The 19,693-nt window shown below is 39.3% G+C and overlaps 1 protein-coding gene across 1 annotated transcript in view; it reads left to right on the top strand.

The window, feature by feature from the left end:
- Positions 1-19,693, top strand: part of LOC121917464 (T-box transcription factor TBX18-like) — a 46,472-nt gene that overhangs the window by 4,825 nt on the left and 21,954 nt on the right. Inside the window, exons 2-4 of the mRNA XM_042443458.1 lie at positions 2,789-2,993; positions 6,044-6,145; positions 13,895-14,066. Coding sequence (XP_042299392.1) covers positions 2,789-2,993; positions 6,044-6,145; positions 13,895-14,066 — 479 coding nt within the window. The remainder of the gene's footprint in view (positions 1-2,788; positions 2,994-6,043; positions 6,146-13,894; positions 14,067-19,693) is intronic.

Below are 19,693 nucleotides of genomic sequence, written 5' to 3'. Positions count from 1 at the left end.
ACACACACACACACACGCTTATACTGAGGGACGTATATTGTATGTATGTATGTATGCCTCTTAGATAGATAGATAGATAGATAGATAGATAGATAGATAGATAGATAGATAGACACACCGCTATAAGATGTCTATATTTATTTATCTCGTAATTATACCCCACATATTTTCCAGACACACACATATAAAATGTCCTTCAAAAGGAGAGCCTGGCAGCTGGATCCTGGAGAGGCTTCCTATCTGAGGTCTGAAAGGAGAAGGGTGACCAGAGGTCCTCGCCTCAGAGGAGGACAAGGCACCCCAAAATGTAGGGCACTGAAAAAAAAACCGAGGCCATTCCCAAACCAAAGCCCCAAACACTCATATACTAGAAAGGCAGGTTTCTTTACCCTGCTCCAAATGGAGGCCCTTTTGGAATTCCTCCTGGGCGGAAGGCTTGAAATGGAGGCCACAGTCCGGGGAAAGGAGGACAAGCCTGGTCCCCCTGGAAAGGAGGAACTGAAAAAGAGAAGCTCCTTTCCTGCCTTTTGTGGAGGTTAAAGGCCTTCAATGGTGACCCCTTGGATGAGAAACTCCCCAAAGCCCTCCTCTCCTCAGCCAGCCCCTGGCTTCCTTGGCTTGACTCTCTCCATCTCCATTGCACTTTCCCCTCTTTTCTTGTTGCCCTCCACTTTGTCGTTGTGTTTGTTGTCTGCTTCATTTTTGACCACTTACGGCCGACCCTAAGGGGTTTCTTGGCAAGTTTCTTCAGAAGGGGTTGGTTTGCCTTTCCCCGGGCATTATACAATGGGCCTCCCTATCCACCGAGTCTTGCTTCACTGATTCAAGCATCAAATATTCCCCAGAAAAACGCCCCGCAACCCTTGATTTTGTCATTTTATATAAGGGACACACCCTTTTACTCTGCCATTGTATTTAATGGGACTTGAGTATCCACGGACTGTGGTATCCACAGGGGGTTCCTGGGTCCCTTCTGGGAGGAACGTGGCATACAAATGAAATCAACAACAACAAGAAAACCCCCAGCAAATAACCAAAGGCCCAGGGTCCTTTCTTCTCATGAGGTGCCCAGATGACCACAACCTCAGTGTAGCCTCTTTGGCTTCTAGGGAGAGTTCTGGCTCAGTTTGCTTTAACATTCATTTACTGGTCTTTTCGGCAGTCCAGGATCTCCATAGGACTTTTCTCCAACACATTTCAGATGAGTTGATTCCCCCCCCCCCTTAGCTTTCTTCACCCTCCAGCTCTCATAGCCATTCCTAGATGGCCAGGGCAAGCCTAAATATGCGACCTTTCACAAAGGAAGAGCTCAGAGGGTGACAGTAGTGCCAGCCCCAAAACTTGGCCTTTCCTCTCTGAGCCTTTGGTCCTCCAGATATTTTGGACTTCAGTTCCCAGAATTCCTGACTACTGCCCAGACTGGCTGGGGTTTCGGGGAGCTGCAGTCCAATGTTATCTTCGGGGACCAAAGTTTTGGAACCACTGCTTGAGGGAACTTTTTGACACTCTCCTCAGCCCTCCTTTTGCTTCAGTCCCCTCCGGTCTAGATGTTATTCTGATCAACACCCGTCCCGCCAAAAACCAATCAATATTTATTTATTAAAGGGTCCCGGGGGAAAGTGCCCAGAGGTCCTCCTTTTGTAGGACCTATCCTCCATTTCAAGCCTGCTGTCCAGGACGAAGGTCAAAACGTCCTCCATTTTGCGCTTCATCATCCCCCAGAAGCATGGTTTATTTTACATTGCGAATGGATGTTTTGAGCTATAGCTTTTTGTGGGGGTTTTTCGGGCTCTGTGGCCGTGTCCGAGAAGAGTTTCTTCCGGACGTTTCTCCAGCATCTGTGGCTGGCATCTTCAGGGAAATCTTTCACACACAAAAAGCCTATGGACGCCGGCCATAGAAGCCTTCGACTTCACAGGGCTTGCAGCTCTTATTTGGCTGCGTCCTCTATTTGTCCTGAAGGCCTCACGCCACCGAAGTTTCACCTTTTGGCGCCGGTTTAGCTTGTTATCTGGCTCTTTACTCCGCTCTGGGCCCACAACAAACTCCTACTCCCAGAATTCCATAGCAAAGAGCTAAAGCGGTGCCAAACCGAATTATTTCTCCAGTGTGGATGCAGCCTAGAACCATCCATAAGGCACATAACAACAACAAGAAGCCCCCTCTTATTGCGTGGAAGAAGGGTTTTGGGTGGCTTAGTAGTTTAGTGTTTTTCCCGCCTTCCTAAAGTTTGGGGAGGCGGGCGGCAGTCAGGGCGAGCGCTGAGGCATCTGGCTGGTCGGGACTTGGCGCCTTTGGGGAGGTTTATTGGTTGCCTAATAACGCCACCACTACTCTCCTTCCCTTCCTTCCTTCCTCCCCTCCCTCCTCTCTCCTTCCTTCCTTCCTTCCTTCCTCTTTCTTTCCTTCCTTCCTTCCTTTGTTCTTTCCCTCTTTCTGTTTTTCTTTCTTTCTTTCCTTCTTTCCTTCCTTCCTTCCTCTTTCCTTCCTTCCTTCCTTCCTTCTTTCTTTCCTTCCTCCCTCCCTCCCTCTTTCTTTCTTTTCTTCTGTTCTTCCCTCCCTCCCTTCTTTCCTTCTATCTTTCCTCCCTTCTTTCCTTCTCTTTCCTTCCTTCCTTTTTCCTTCCTTCCTTCCTTGCTTCCTTCCTCTTTCTTTCCTTCCTTCCTTCCTTCCTTCCTCTTTCTTTCTTTCTTTCTTTCTTTCTTTCTTTCCTCCCTTCTTTCCTTCCATATGTCCATCTTTCCTTCTTCCTTCCCCTTCCCTTCCTTTCTCTCCCTCCGACCTTCAGGTGGCTGTGAGGAGGAGGCTTTCCTGAGCGCCACCTCTCCCCCGTTGTCTCCCGGAGGCGGAGGGGTTCCGTCCAAGCCCGCTCCCTCCCGGCCGGCGTCTCCCCTCCTGGCTCCGCCGGTGCCCCGCGTGGACCTCCAAGGCGCCGAACTCTGGAAGCGCTTCCACGAAATCGGCACCGAGATGATCATCACCAAAGCGGGAAGGTAACTGCCCCAAAGGAGCCCCGAGTCACGGCTCAGCATCCGCATTGCAGAAATAACGTAGTTTGGCACTGCTTTAAAGTGCAGAGCTGCTCCAGAGCTGCCACAACAAACTACCCTTCCCAGAATTCCATAGCACTTTAAAGCAGTGCCAAACTCCGTTATTTCTGCAATGCCGACACATCCTTCTTTCCCCCTTTGCCTATCAAATCTCATCGTTTCAAAGGTGTTCCGCTGCCCCGTCAAATGTCAAGTTCTGGTCTTCCAGGAATTTGGTGAAATGAGGAGTTCAGCTCCAGTCGCTCCCCTTCCGACGGAGGAAGCGATGCTAAATGGACCTCATTCATCATCGCCCAGGGGCTTTTAATTAATGTAATTGCCAGCTTTTGGCCGTTCTCTTTTTTTAATCATTTGGAAATGTCATTTACTTAATGAAGTATACTTTCAAAGGCGTTGGGAACAAATGCATTCCTGAAAGTGGAATTGTGTGGCATTTGTCCCATGAGTTTTTCTTTTACTCCAGGAATAGTGCACCAAGGTCCAAAAACACACTGCAGAAGTAACCCACTTTGAAACCGCTTTAACTGCCCTGGCTCAATGCTAGGCAATCCTGGGAGCTTTAGTTTTGCGAGATTTATTCCTCTCTGTCAGAGAGAGCTCTGGTGCCACAACAAGCTACAATTCCCAGGATTCCCTAGCACTCAGCCACAACAGTTAAAGCGGTCTCAAACCGGATTATTTCTGCAGTGTGTTTTGGACCCAAGTTTAGATATGCTGGTTTTAAACTAGACAACACTGATTTCGCTGATGATTCCAAGAAAGTCCATTTCTCTTTCCAATCCAGTGTGTTTAAGCTGCAATCTGATCTACTTAGTTCGTTTAAGATGAAAGTGATCAAACTATCTAAGGAATTAACATTAAGTATAATATGGGACATATATATATATATTGATGATATATATTATATTGATTCTGATTTGTCCTTCCATTTTGCTTCTGAGATTTTTGTATCACATTCTCTCATAGTATAGTTTCCTCAGCCATTTTAATTACGGACAAGTTGCCAAAGCTGGCTATTTAAATGACCTGTAATTTCTAGTAAATATTTAAAGAAGATGGTTAAAGTCCCAAATCCACAAGTATGTCACGCCGATTTCAACAGATTGATTTATAAAGCTGGGTAGGCTGCAAAAAAATTAAAATAAAATAAAACTGAAGATGATATGGAAATATGTGAAATTCTAGGCTTCCTGTTCATTATGTCAAGGGATATAAATGGTACTTTCTTCTAAAGAGAACCTTTTTCCTTCCCTTCCTCTGAAGGATACACATGGTCAAAACCTGCATAGTATAAAAGTATCTGAACTTATTAGAAATTACAGAAACAGATTTTATTGAATCCATATGCTACCTTCTACATTTTCAGAGGGGCTTTATTAATGATTGAAGTGCAGTCTTAAACAGCACAAGGCAACATTTGTCTTGAAAGTTGTCCTGTCAAACATTTTCTCTCTTTTTTAAATCTTACAGGTGCATTGAAATAACAGCAAGAACTAGTTAGCCGCAGCCAGTTTTAACCTCTTCTTTAGTTAGTAATGATGCCAATAATTCCCTTTCTTTCTAAGTCTGATATTGCAAGCAAGGAGTGACATAAAAAATATCTAAGAAAATAGATTTCCATGTTCCCTTTACCATGTCTTTTGTATAAATCTCTTGAAAGGAGACAAGAGATAGAGATTGTACATGCTAATTTGAAAATAAACTAGATCTCCTTTGGTTAGGCCCTAGCAAGAATTGCCTGGGAGTCCATTTGCATTAATACAGCTCTGAATTTGTTTCCTCCTCATAATAAAATGTGATAAGAACTATAAATGAAGGGGATTTTTCTGTATGAAGTTCCAACTAGAGTAGTCCCATTAAATCCATAGGGACTTGGTAAGTCAGCACTTCTAATTAACAATTTGTAAGTCGCTCTGATAGCCTTTTGGCTAAAGAGCGGGTATAAATAAACAAATACATATTATTAAATATTATTCTGTAAGTTCCACTGATTAATTTATGACTAAGAACTAAATGTAGGCCCATGGCTTTTGGTTGTAAAGCAACACTTTGAGCTGAGCCCACTTGAAGAGAATCTGGTCTATATTCTTTAACTCCACTTTTGTGTGTCCTGAACAGGAGGCCTTGTCACTTGCTTAACAATAGTTTATTTAAAAAGGTTGCAGGCCTTTACATACATAACGGGATTTACTCATGAGCAAACATTTCTAGAATTGCACATTATGTTGCTAATTTTGCCTATTGTTTTAAGAGTATAAGTTGTGACTTTTATTTACCGCCCCATACTAAAACTACAGTACATTTATGCAGAAATAAATTCCTTTTGTTTTCATATGCTTTGCTTCTAAATATGCAGCCTAGAATTGTCATCTTCATGGGGAATTCTTTAATATATATGGGAGGGAAGGAGGAAGAGGGTGGGAGAGCGAGAGAGCAAGAGAAAGTGCATTGTAAGCAGTGCAACCATCTCTTGATTCAGACTGGCAACTCAGGAGACTGTTTTGCTGCCTTTGAGGGGACTTGCTTTGGAGGAAATGTGTTTGGTTCAAAGTGCCAGTATGTGAAAATCCTTGTTCTTTGTGACTGACATATGTGGCTGTCTAAAGACTTTAGAATGCATTTAAACCTGTTAAAGTATCAAAATGAATATGGTTTCTTGACAGACATCTGTATTGGAATTATGTGGAAAAGTTTGTACTTCGGAGGACTTTCCAAAAATATACAAAACATTTAGCAAAGAAAAGGTCTACAAAATGAAAGGAGTAATAAAGCGCGTGTAAAATCTGGATATACAGAATAGTATTGTTTTGTGAATAGTGTTTTGTGAGCTAGCTAAATAGATCTAAAAAGAAAAAAAACACATCTTAGAGATAATTTTAAGCAAAGAAAGGGTCGAGTGTGATTCCAGAAATGTGTCCCACTTCTGTATTCAAGCCTGTTGTTATTATTATTGTTGTTATTATTATTTATTAAATGCTCTTTTTTGTGTTCAGACGGATGTTTCCTGCAATGAGAGTGAAAATTTCAGGCTTGGACCCTCATCAGCAATATTACATTGCCATGGATATCGTCCCGGTGGACAACAAAAGATACAGGTATAGTATCTAAACTATATAAAATTTATAATGGAGGAAAAATTGTCTAGTTTGGAAATTAACAGAAGGTTGTGCTTAACTCCCTTCCAGATTCCTATCTTCATCCCACTGTTTTAAAAAGTAAGTGCTTTATGCCAAGTACATGAGAGTATTAAAAGACCCCAAACTCTGTTTTATACATTTGGCTCATATAACCGAACACATTCTACGATACTGAAATTATTCTGCGCCCCCATCACATAAGCAGCATATTTTTGAAACCAGTAAGATAAGTTTGGACTCTTTGTGGCCTATACTGTGTTAGCTGGTATTTCCAAGGTTAAAGGACAGCACTGTGAGTGAATATTGTGCCTATTCTGTAGATGCTCCATGAGTGAATATTGTCCCTGTTCCATCAGGTCTTTGCATATGACTGTTATACATGAATAAATAAATATAAAAATACAATTTCCGTGCTGAAGTATAACTCCATCCAACAGTCTTGAATTATTTCAAGATGGGTCTGTTATTGCATAGGTTTTGCTCCAGGAGAGATATGCTTTGGTGCCATACAAGAGATGGGTATAATAGAAACACAGCTGTTCCACTGATCAAGAATCCTGGAAGATATGAAAGTGGGAGTTGGCCAGGCTATTACAGTGAAAGGAGTGTATTTGCTGTCCTTCCCCTTATATTGAGACCCTCTATCTACCAATGGGACTCTGAGTTTCCTTGGTTGGTGGGAGTCACAATAAGTTTAAGATTCTGATTTTGAATGGCAGGTCACTTAATGTAAGAGGAACAGCCAATTGTGATTTGATCGTCTATCAGAAAGCCATCCTGTATTTTAGAGACTTGATAGGATGAAGCCCTTGGACTGAGTGTCTCTCAGTGTTATCTTCTTGAGTTCTCTGTGTATCACTAGCACTTAAGTCTTCAAAGAAGGAGGTGAAATGGGGTTGCTATGTACCCCATCGAGTAGCACTGATATCCAGTTTTGAGTGTGTCTTCCTTAATTAGGTGCCTGAGAAAATACAGAGTTTGTTGATATCCATCGTTCTTCCTTCCTAAACTAGTTGAATGGTCTTGACTGTGATACTGGGGTTTTCCAAAGTTGTGTTACTGGGAGACTTGGAACTCTTCACTACGTGGCCAGAGCTTAGGTTTTCACAGCTTCATTTGCAAGACATTTTTGGCCCAAGGGAGCATGCTGTTTTTTTGTTTTTGTTTTTGTTTTGGTAATGGATGAGATGATGGTGATCTGGAATTTTCAGCAATTTTGCTGTCATTGATTTATGGAATGAGAAGTGGCGTAGGGTCACTCTCAAGTGTCCTCCCTTAGTTCATAGATCCAAATGAGTTCTCTGGCTTTCTAGGGGCCTTCAGGTGATGAATGAATGGGATGACAGATAAAGCAATTATGGCAGAACACTCAGGACAAGGCTGCCAAGTGTGAACTAGAACCCCCTTTAAGAGCCTGCTCCATGGTAGTGTTGATAACAGAAAAGTTGATTTTCAGCTATTGTTATTGTACAGAGTGTTTGGTCATGGGCCTGTTACATCTGTGTCCACAGACTGAGTAATGAGGAGGACTTCTTGAGAGCTTGTTGAGATCAGCTTGTTTGCAAGACTGTTTGCAGATAAAGCCACACTCATATCTAGTCTGACTAGGATACCATATCATACTCATTAGTAGTTTTGGTACCTTCTGTACTGGTTTATACAGTTGTGAGTGAAACTTCTCAAATTATAGAGCCCAAGGAGGTGGACAGAATTCATAGAATCATAGAATCATAGAATCATAGAGTTGGAAGAGACCACAAGGGCCATCCAGTCCAACCCCCTGCCATGCAGAAAATCCAGATCAAAGCATCGCCGACAGATGGCCATCCAGCCTCCGTTTGAAGACCTCCAAGGAGGGAGACTCCACTACACTCCGAGGAAGTGTGTTCCACTGTCGAGCAGCCCTTACTGTCAGGAAGTTCCTCCTAATGTTGAGGTGGAATCTCTTTTCCTGCAGCTTACATCCATTGCTCCGGGTCCTAGTCTCTGGAGCAGCAGAAAACAAGCTTGCTCCCTCCTCAATATGACATCCCTTCAAGTATTTAAATAGGGCTATCATATCACCTCTTAACCTTCTCTTCTCCAGGCTAAACATACCCAGCTCCCTGAGTCGTTCCTCATAGGGCATGGTTTCCAGACCTTTCACCATTTTAGTCGCCCTACTTTGGACACGCTCCAGTTTCTCAATGTCCTTTTTGAATTGTGGCACCCAGAACTGGACACAATATTCCAGGTGGGGCCTGACCAAAGCAGAATACAGTGGCACTATTACTTCCCTGGATCTAGATACGATACTTCTATTGATGCAGCCTAAAATCGCATTGGAGAAGTAAAACCATTGACTGACTCTTATTCTTAAGGGCACCATTAGGGCAGGTGAGGTCGTACCAGGTGGATACCACTGCTCCCAAAACATCTGCCTTTTGGCAGAAATGACTGCGGTGTTTGCCTGCATCTCTTTAAAATGCTGGAGCTCAGTGGAAGAGATGCTGCAATTGGGGCAAGGCTCAGTAGGAGGAGAAAGTAAAGCCTCCAAATTTTTAAATTAAAAAAATGTTATTTTTTTAAAAAAAAAATCACAATTTTAACATATTCTTTAAAAAAAATCACATCTTGTCAATTTTTTTTACTTTAACCATGTGAAACTATGTACGTGTAAATACATTTAGGCTGCACATGTGATATTGTAATTTAAAGGTATAATTTTAATTGCTAGTTGTTTATGTCACAACTATTTCCATTACATTCAGTGATACATGGGAATTACAATTTATGAGTAACATTAGTACAAAAAACATTACTAAGGATTCTGTGTGCTGTGGTATGGGAGGAGGCGACACCATTAATTACTGCAATGGGTGATGCCAGCCATAGTGACACCACTGCTTATCCTTCCTGACTCAGAAAATCTAGCAGAGGGAGTCTGGCTGAGTTGGTGAGAAAAATGGTTAATGCCTCTGTACCAGAGGGATGGCTCTACCAGATCCTAAAAAGGGATCACAGTGTCATTGTTCTTTTTTAAAATGCTCTCTCTGCATGAATCTACTATGCTCAAAAATTTTGAGCAGCCTCCAACACTCTGTTCGTAAGCAAGGTGCCTAAGTGCGTGCGATGGCTTCTTAACAACAGTTTATTATGGATGATACAAACCTCTAGACCAATCTGTATCTGTTTTCAGGTCTGGTTACATGAAGGAAACTGCTCAAGTCACCTCTGTAGTTGACCTTCACTGGAAGCTGGACATGGAACAATGTATCTCATTTGGTTTTGTTGGAGTTCTTACCAGCTTTCTGTACTGTTAATCTGGAGTACCTGGCTGCAATGGTATTAGGTGGCACTCTTTTTGCTGTGTTTCTTGTACAGTACTTTTAAGAGTCTTGATTCTGGAAAGTGGTGCTTGGAGACCAAAATTGAACATCTTGGCCATTGGCATATGGTATCTCTCAGGCCTGTACTTTGTTCTTTTGCTTGTTTATCATCTATACGAGGGCTGAGAAACCTGTGGCTATGCAGATAGTTTTGGATTTATGAATCTATTCCCATTAGTGCTAGCCATTCTGGCCAGTGAGGCAGTATTTCATCAACACATGGAATGTCTGATCTACGTGAATTTTCTGGTGAAGATGGTTTGTGGGTCTGGAGTTTGGTGTCATTGATTTCTAACTCTCCTTTCCATAAAAGTACAAGGAAACTGTCTTGTATTAATATTGAACTGTTTGATGGTGAATGAATTGATCTTTCATACAGATAAGACAAATAGCAGGCCAAGTTAGGGATTTGGCCCTTTTGAAGATAGGATATGGTCTCCCTGAAAAATCAGTTTGATGGTTTGGGAAGTATTCAGGATAACTAGGATTTACGCTTGCAGCTGGATGCCAGGGTTTCAGTGGAAGCCAGGAGCCCTTTCTGCTCAGGTCATGGTGGCACAAATGTTACTTTCACTTTGCCTGGATTGTTTGAACATGCTATAGGAGGAGATGCATTTGAAAGCTGTTCAGAAACTCCAGCTGGTTCAGAATGTTATAGCCAGGCTATTGACCTGGGAGCGTGTAAATATAACTGTTACACTAATTGGATTTCTGGGCACAGTGCAAAGTGCTAGACATGACCATAAAACCATAAACAATTTAGGTTGAGAACCTGCTCAGATATTGATTATTTTATAAGAAGACCTTCACTCTTTGTTATCAGCATCTAATGTGGATTGAACAGGAATTTGAGAAAGGGACGTATCAGACCTTGGAACTCTCTACCTCAGTTATGGTTCCCCTCCCACCTGCAAAAGCCTTTCCATTGAAAACAGACTTTTGGCATTTAGAGCCCACCTGCCTTCTCTGTTCATCTATAGTTTGACCTGGATTTTAATCTGTGATATTTTAACTAACTGGTAATTTTGTATTTTGTATGGTGTTGTTTTGATTTTTATCTCAATTCATATTTGTTATGTTGTTCTTCATCTGTGGGTTTTATTTGTTGCTAACCCATGTGGGCTTATTTTTATGGGAAGGTGAGATATAAATGTTAGTGAAATAAATATATTTACAACTATATAATAACTCTTTGGATGGCTTTGTTTAGTTATTTATTGGTATTTTTCTCTACCCAGTTGCTTTCAATAACTGACCAGCAGTCATCAGAAACCACTTTTTAAACATTTTAGCATAAGGTATTGATCATATAGAATTTGGCCAGAGCTATATGCATTCTAAGTAAGTATTCCCACAAGAACTCCTGGCATGAATTTGTAGAACAGGAACACAGTGTCTGCTCTCAGCAATTTAAGACCTCACAAATCTCTTTTCCCAAGTATATTTACTGTGGTGTTAAAGAAGGCATGGGCGAACAGTTCTGTGGGAGAAGACCTGTATTCATATATATTAGGAGTCTCATTAAAATCAGCATCAGAACAATTTTGTAATACCTGGACTTTCATTTTTAAAAAAAATGAGCCACAAACTATATGGAAGATAGTTTCCTTATGCTTATCCTCCCATTTCCAGTCTTGTTTGTATACAGAAACCCAGTCATGCAATTCATATAACCTGAACCTTACATCTGCTGGATCAGAGTGCAGGCAAACTAATTAAAAAGCTATTGCTTTGAGTCCAAATGGGAACTGGATAACAGTTCCCTGCATTTAAGAATGGAGCCTTAAATAGATATCCTAGGGATATCCTAGGGAATATGTAGAATGCCTGAGGTAACATGTTTGGGAGTGTTCTGCCCATCATGAACAGACATATGTTCTGTAGTAAATGCCATATTTTTGAATTTAACAATGATATATTTCTTTAACACTAATCTTAATTTTGAAATGATGTAAGATTTTTTACCCAGTTCATTGGCTTCAGTGAATTATATGTTCATAATTCATGCACATAACTTTTGTCATACATCTCAGCCATTCTATATGTATGGATATCAAACAGTTCATTAATTTCCTTCTGCCAATTGATTCTCACTCCTTCAGCTGTGGCACAAAGCTTTCTAAATATTGAAAGTAATCCTTTAAGTCCTTTTGAAATGAATATGACTTGCATAAGACGTGTGCTTTGCATTTTATGTTCATTGATTGGATCATGATTTCCATGAATGTAATTCTATTCACGGGATTCTCCTGCAATAGTTGCTGTGGAAAAAACAATTCCATACTGATTTAAGATTCTCATTGAAATTTTGGAATTTGCACTTAGGGTTCATTGTGGGACAAAGTTATCTTGCTTTAGAAATGTACACATTTGTGAAACTCGTGGTACGTTTTGTGCTCACAAAATTATGCAGGTGTTTTAAAGATGTCAACAGCTGAAAAGTGAACAGTTGAAAAATCTGTGTAAATAAATATATACATTATAAAAATGCTTACATTAAATGTGTACAAATTTTCATGAAGGAACAAATAAAAAAATTGCAACTGATGCGAACAAAGGTTAGGATGGTAATGCCAGAGAAACTAAACAAAATGGAGAAGGTTTTTCCGCCATGTCCCTTTCCGGCAATAGAAGGAAGAAGAAGTTTGTGCCTCCAAGAAATCTATTCAGGGGTGTTGCAGGACCCTCCAGAACAGCTGCCCATGTTAGAGAGGATACGCTATAGAGGGAAGGGAAAAATAATTGAAAACTGCCTTGCCTTTCCCCTCAGCCAGAACCTCTCCTTTGAATGGAAGGAGCCTTTCTGCTGTGAAAATAACTTTCCAATTGCAATCAGAGGCGCTCTTACCTAAAGCTGCATCCACACTGCAGAAATAATCCAGCTTGACATAACTTTAACTACCATGGTTCAATGCTATGGAATTCTGGGAACTGCAGTTTTGTGAGACATTCAGCCTTCATTATCCAAGAACTCTGGTGGCCCACCAAACTACAAATCTCAGGATTTCAGAGCATTGAGCCCCAGCAATTACAGCAGTATCAAACTGGATTATTTCTGCTGTGCGGGTGCAGCCTTAGCTCCACTGAATTACTTCTGAAGAGGCATGCAAAGATTGCATTGCTAGTTTCTGAGCCAAGGAAGCCTGTTTTCCTTGAGGACAAAGCTTTTCTTGATTCAGATAATAACATTTGGTATAATTTAATCTTACAGTTATCCAAAAGAGATTTGAAATAAATACTTAAACCATAGCACAATAATTAAATGCAGTTTGCAAAGAGAAAAATGATAAATGACTCATTCAACATTAAAACATGGTTAGATTCAAATAGATTAGATTTTAATTATCCATGAGATAGGTCTCCCCGTTCCATAAATTTAGATGCATACATGGACCTCCACTGCCTCAGTGGTTTCACCATTGACTGAAGTGAAGTAGGAAGTTCCATTTTACATCCCTTTTTTGCACAGGTACATATACAGGGCTTGGGTCTGAGGCATACATATTTTTATAGCACATCATTTATTTTGTTTTGCTTCTGTGTCATCTTACAAGAAAACAAGCTTATTTTCAATGCAAATGCTTATGGCACTGATGGCTATTCAGCTCCTTACAGAACTCAGGCTAATCTTAACTCCAGGAAAAAAAATACAAATCCCAGAATTAAGCACTGAACCTTAGATGTTAAAGCAGTGTTAAACTGTGTTATTTCTACAGTGCAGATTCAGCTTAACTTATCTGAAATTATATAACAAAAAAAACTTGACAGCAATTTTAAGACTGTTTTTCTCACTCTTGCACAGTTTTTGTGATGTATAAATATATTTCCTAAATATATCCATTAGCTCAGTTTTTCATAGAATGTTTTGAACAGAAAATGGGTTGATCTATAGTATTTACAGGAGGAAAATTGTGAGATAAATCTGAATTGCACTGAAATTTTAATAAGTGCCCTTTGAAAAAACATCATCATAGAATTTAGTTTTCTATTCAAATAGTTTCTTGGTGATTTTAAACATTCCATTATATATTTTTTTATTTTCTTTGAATATTTAATCTAACATTTTGAAGTCCATTTCCCAATATATGTTTCAGTTTCAGGAAACAGTGGGCTAGGGCAACTAAAAAATAGTTTGTTCCAAACTATTTGTTTGAAACTATGATTTTCTCTTTAAACAGGGAAGTAACATTGCCAAGAAGGGACTGACTCTTTCTTACTTTGGGGAATATGTGCTTTTATATAAATTGCATAATCCATTTTTGTTTTGCTACAGTTACTAAGCAATACCAATACATTATTTCTAACATGAATCTCATATCTCTTGGGTTTCCTCCTATAGGTATGTCTATCATAGTTCCAAATGGATGGTAGCTGGCAATGCTGACTCGCCTGTGCCTCCCCGGGTATATATTCACCCAGATTCACCCGCCTCTGGAGAGACTTGGATGAGGCAAGTCATTAGCTTTGACAAACTGAAACTTACAAACAATGAACTGGATGACCAGGGCCATGTGAGTATCTTGTTTAATACAGTATTAATGTAATGCACACTTTAAAAAAAGATGCATAACCTCACATTAACAAAAATTAATTGATATTGCAAAACACATGTTGGATTAGACATAGCAATAATTTTATATTTTGCCCTAGAAATTAATTTGTAATAGGGTGTTGTTTTATTTCCCCTAATTAATTGGGACTTCAGAGATAAGCAGAATAAAGCAGGTCCAAGCTGAGCTCAGGAAAGGAAGAGGAACTAGAGATCATATTGCAAACATACATTGGATAATGGAGCGAACCAAAGAAACTCAGAACAAAAACAGCCTGTGCTTTATAGATTCTAGCAAAGCCTTTGATCGTTTAGAGATCATGAAAAGTTATGGATTACTCTTTTTAAAATGGTTGTGCCACAACATCTGATTGCCCTTTTGTGCAACCTGTACTCAGGACAAGAAGCTACTGTCAGGACAGAATACAGAGAAATGGAATGGTTCCCATTTGACAAAGAGGTCAGGCAAGGTTGTGTTTTATCACCGCATCTGTATAACCAGAACCCTGAATTCAAAGCTATAGTCATGTTAGTCTGCAAAATCAGTATGTAGAGAGATCTTGTAGCACCTTCGAGGCTTAAGTCTACAAAAGCTCAAGCTGCCAACTTTAGTTAGTCTCAAAGGTGCTACAAGATCTTTGAACCCTGAATGTATCATACTAAAAGCAGTAGGAAAAGTGGAAGAGTGCATTGCAGATGGATAGACTCAATCAAGGAAGCCATGGCCCTGCGTCTGCAAGACCTCAGCTGGGCTGTTGAGGAGAGGGTGACTTGGAGGTCTCTCATTCATAGGGTCACCATAAGTTGCAGTCTACTTGATGACAGTTAACAACAAGCAAGACAGTTAACTAAACTGAAAGTGTAAAGGACTACATGCATATTTTTGATTGCATAGCTTTCAGTTTTTCTCCCCCAAATACAGGAACTTTACCTGAATATGAGAAACTTAACTAACGATTTTGTAAAATAATTTGTGCAAAAGTCCCATGAGGTGTTAATAACAGTACTGAAAAAGAACAACATAAGAGCAGTGTTTGCCCTGATAATGATTTATTACGTAGCTTGTGGAGCAAACCTTTCCACAGCTGAAGCTCATTACTTCTGCAAAACTGGCAGGGAATTTTGTGGTTTAAATATTCTGTTTGCAAGTTCTGAATTGTTTAGCTATGACACCACCTCACGTGACAAAATATGCTGCACTAGTATTTCCTGTTCTTTGAGAGAGAGAGAGAGAGAGAGAGAGAGAGTAAACAACCCAATAGCTTTCAAAAATCTGTAGTCTTTATTTATATTTTACACCTTACTAAATAATTACATAAAAATGTTTTTATAAGATGGGGCTTCTTGATTATATATTTTGAAAAGTCAGTAATAAATCAATGCATTAACTTTTTTAAAAAAAAATCAACAGCACTATATTGTCTGTCTGAGATATGTGAGGGATGCCTCAGTATTCTTACAGGCACAAGTATTCTTTTGCAAATGTTTTCCTTGTGGGTTTAAGAGGCAGCATCTCATCTACGTGGAATACTCGGGCCGTTGAGCCACACTAGAAGGAGCTATTAATGAGTAGTGTATACTGCTGTATAGAGGGAGAATACAGTTTCTTCTCATTACATATGTTGTTTGTGTGTGTTGTTAGCGGTAGGGAGTTTCTCATACAGACTGAAACCAGGTTCCCTTGAGTACCAGGGAGGGGTGACACTCTGATGCAATTTGTCAGCTGCCATTATTTATGGCTGCTGGAGCTAGTTAGACCTTTATTTAGTAAGATCAATATGGATTTTCTACACCTACCATGTTCACAATCTGTCTTGTTCTGGATTGTTTCTACCACCCATTATTAACAATTCATAAATATGTGTAACTTTACCAGTTTAGGTAAGATAAATAAAATCTGGCTTACTGATCTGTAAAAGTCAACATAATATTTTAGATGAGACATAGCATCTTTGTGGATGTGCCTTCAAGTAATCTGTTGACTTATGGTGACCCCATGAATTTCATAGGGTTTTCTTAGCCAAGGAATATGCAGACGTGGTTTGGTCAGTTCCTTCCCCTGAAATATAGCCTACAGCACCTGCTATTCATGGGTGATCTCCCATCCAAGTACTAACAAGGGCTGACCCTGCTTAGCAGTTTCCAAAATCAGACCAGATTGGATGTCGTTAGGAACACGACACTTAAAACCAGAGCATGCAGCTCTGGTTAGAATTTAGCTTGTTATACAATTTGGCTCTGGCTCTCTGGGGCTTGATTCGGTAAATCTCTGCTGAATCCAGTGGGCCAAATAAAGTAGAAGTAAAGAAAAAAAAATATAGAAATAAATTATATGCATAGTACCAGTATGATGAGATGTTAAATATTTACAGTATTGTTCAAACTTGTGGAACCTGTGCTCTAATATACAGTAATTGTTTCAAATGAAAATGGCTGTGATAAGCATTTGAGAAATTGTGCTGGAACTGAGCTTTCTTCAGGCAAGATTCTAGCGTATGGAATGGACCATGGTTGAGTAGATTACTTATAAACATTATTTTTCACTATGCAATACAGGTAGTCCAGCCTTTCTGCAGTCTACAAACATATTCTCAGGATGGGTAGAGGACAAGTTTCCACGTTGTATAATCACAAGGTTTAACTTATTTCCCCTGTGAATTGAAAACTACATAACTCTTGCCATAAAGCTATTATTCATTGTGTGGAATGCTTTGGAATTGAGCACTCCACTTTAATGAGTACTTCAGTTTGGAGGAGAACCAAGTAGTTTTCTCCTAGAACAATTCAAAAATACACATTGAACTGATTCAGACTTAAAATGTGCCTTGAAAATTGGAATATAGGTTTTGGAGACAAAAGATTGTATAAGAAATTCATCTTTCTAAAATTGGAGAGATTGCAAAGAATGTTCTTTATTGTTACCAGAAATATAAAGCAGAGAAATGATGGTTCCACAGTATATATTTTTATTCTTTGGCCATTATGACAGAATGAAAAAGTATTTTGTGATCGCTGAATTATTACACATGTAGAATCAATCACGGGGTCAAATGTTTCTTATACAAATGGAGAGATGAATGTTAAAAGTAGTGCTATATGAGGGAGTATTCAAACTGTTTTATAATTATGAAGTACAGCATTAATTTTATAGTATGTAAATCCTTAATAATTCTTAACATAATGCATATTTTCAATCAAATCAGTAAGAATTAAGAGTGTGCAAGCAACGACCAAGCAGTGCTCATTTGGCTGAAGGAAAGAATGCCACCCTCTTTATCACCATCTGTTGGCTCCTTCACTCCTCTACCATCCTCAGTACCATATCACACATTATTTATTTATTGTAACAGGTTACCCAATCAGCCAGTGAGAAAGAGGGTTGAAAGCCCAGTTTTAAAAATGTAGATTCTGTTCCAGTCATCAAAGGTTAATTATGATTCTTCATGTGTTCAGGAATACTTTTTTGTTTTTCTCATGTATGTATGTATGTATGTATGTATGTATGTATAGTAATTTGGACCTCATATTGTTTATGGAAAGCAATCACCTGTTGATGGTCATTCAGGAAAACTGGTAGTAAGTCTATAGAAACAATAATAATTTCCCATTTAAAAAAGCAGTTTGCAGTGTGTTGTGAATGAGCCTCTGGAAAAAGTAAACTGGAGTTATTTTTTGTTTGTTTATAGAGTGCAAAACACACAGAAGCACTGGATTGGGGCCAGTGTGTCCAGGATTGTAATTTCTTCTTTTTTTAGTGCCATTTGCAACAAACCAAAGCAAAAAGATCAGAGATGCAAGAAATGTTATTTAAAGGTTTAATTCAGTGGAACATTTTCTGGCATCTTTCTCTGTATTAGGGTGCAGACATTGGGAAACTACATTCTGGGGGAAGATTATCTAAGCATGATTTCTGATGAGCATCTGATGTAATTGTCAAAGTATGACTTCAGTCTAGTGAAAGTTCAAGTATCCAGAAAGCTGCTTATCCAAAACAGTGTTATGTCCCCCAGTGTGAAGTGAATTCATATAAAAGCATTCCAGCTAGCCAAGACTTTATATTGTTCAAATATAAAGCTCATCCTTTTATTTGGACAATTAGTTTTATGGTATTTGGCATACTGTTTGATGCCAAAAAAAGGGAGGGTGGAGAAAGGATGACATGCAATGTTGAATTTAATATTCTGTGGCCAATAATGAAACAGGAAATTAAAAAATTTCCTCCCTTTAATTACATTTTCAATCGGCTAGTGGCCATGAAACCTTCTTTTATATATCTTCATAGTCTTCCAAAAGCAATAGTTACATTTTGATTTTGAGCTATTAAAAGCAAATTCATATGCAATGTAAAAATGAATGTGAAAATTTATCCAGGAATACTTGAAAATCATGATTAATGTAGCATTATAAAAATATTTATATGCATGCTTCACAGGTTTCCCCAGTTTCAGTTTTAAAGCGGAGAAGCGAGAGGAGACATCAGAGATCCATTGGGAATATTTCCTCCTCTTTAGGTTAAATAAAAGCACTGCTGTGTACTGTCTCAACATAAACTGTTCCCTTTTTCCATCTCTCTTTGTGCTTTCAGTTTTGAACAGCATCATTAACCTTTTTTTGTTTTGGCCATTTTATTCTCTTCAGCCTGTATTCATCACCAGTTTGTATGTGTAGATGACTCCACATATATAAATAAAAGTTCTTAATTGTCCGTGGTAAAAGGCAGCCATTGCCAAACTTTTTGAGTTTATGGACACATTTGGAATTTTCAGAAATCTTACTGGGCTCTCTCACAAAATGGCTACCATGGAGGACATATCCTCACAAACCACACATTTCTTAGAAGACAAGCTAGTGACGACTACGGGGTTAGAATTTAATAATAATAATAATAATAATAATAATAATAATGATAATAATAATAAAATTTATTTATATTCTGCCCTTCTGCACTCAGGCAACCTGGGTGGCTTACAACGTTAAAAGTATACATATCATATCCCCCCAACCCCCCCATTAAAATAGAATTAAACGATGTACAATATAAAACATATTAAAATAAATGACAATTTAAAACAGTATATAAACAGACAACCAACAATAAACAAGCAAAACAGCAGACAGGATCAGTACATTACTTTTTCTCTTTGGTGGCCAGGTGTCTATTCAGGAAAATTTAAAGACATAGCGGGTGAGCAGATGAACATGAAAAAAGCTGTGTGACACCAGGTTTCCCCAAATTGGTTGGAAATCCCACTGTCTTGACAGCCAAACAGCCATGGGCAGTCCACACCATGCAGCATCAAGTTGCATCTTTTACTTTTTTTGGTTTTGTTTTGTCTCCACACCATGCATGCGCCTCATTGCATGAACACACCACCCAAGACTGACAACTACCTCCCTCTGCCCACCCAATTACCTCCCTCTGCATCCCTTTGGATGCCCTGTGTGACTGACCACACAGTCACACAAGTGATACACCACCCATACAGTGTATCGGTGCACCCAGGTTGCCTGCCTTTAGTGTTCGGGGTGATTGGTTGGTATTGTGATTATGTATTGATGGAACATAGTGTGGGTAGCTTCTCTATTTTT

This window comes from Sceloporus undulatus, unplaced genomic scaffold (genome assembly GCF_019175285.1).
Source record: "Sceloporus undulatus isolate JIND9_A2432 ecotype Alabama unplaced genomic scaffold, SceUnd_v1.1 scaffold_19, whole genome shotgun sequence".
Classification (NCBI taxonomy): domain Eukaryota; kingdom Metazoa; phylum Chordata; class Lepidosauria; order Squamata; family Phrynosomatidae; genus Sceloporus; species Sceloporus undulatus.
This window is presented reverse-complemented; position numbering and strand designations above follow the sequence as displayed.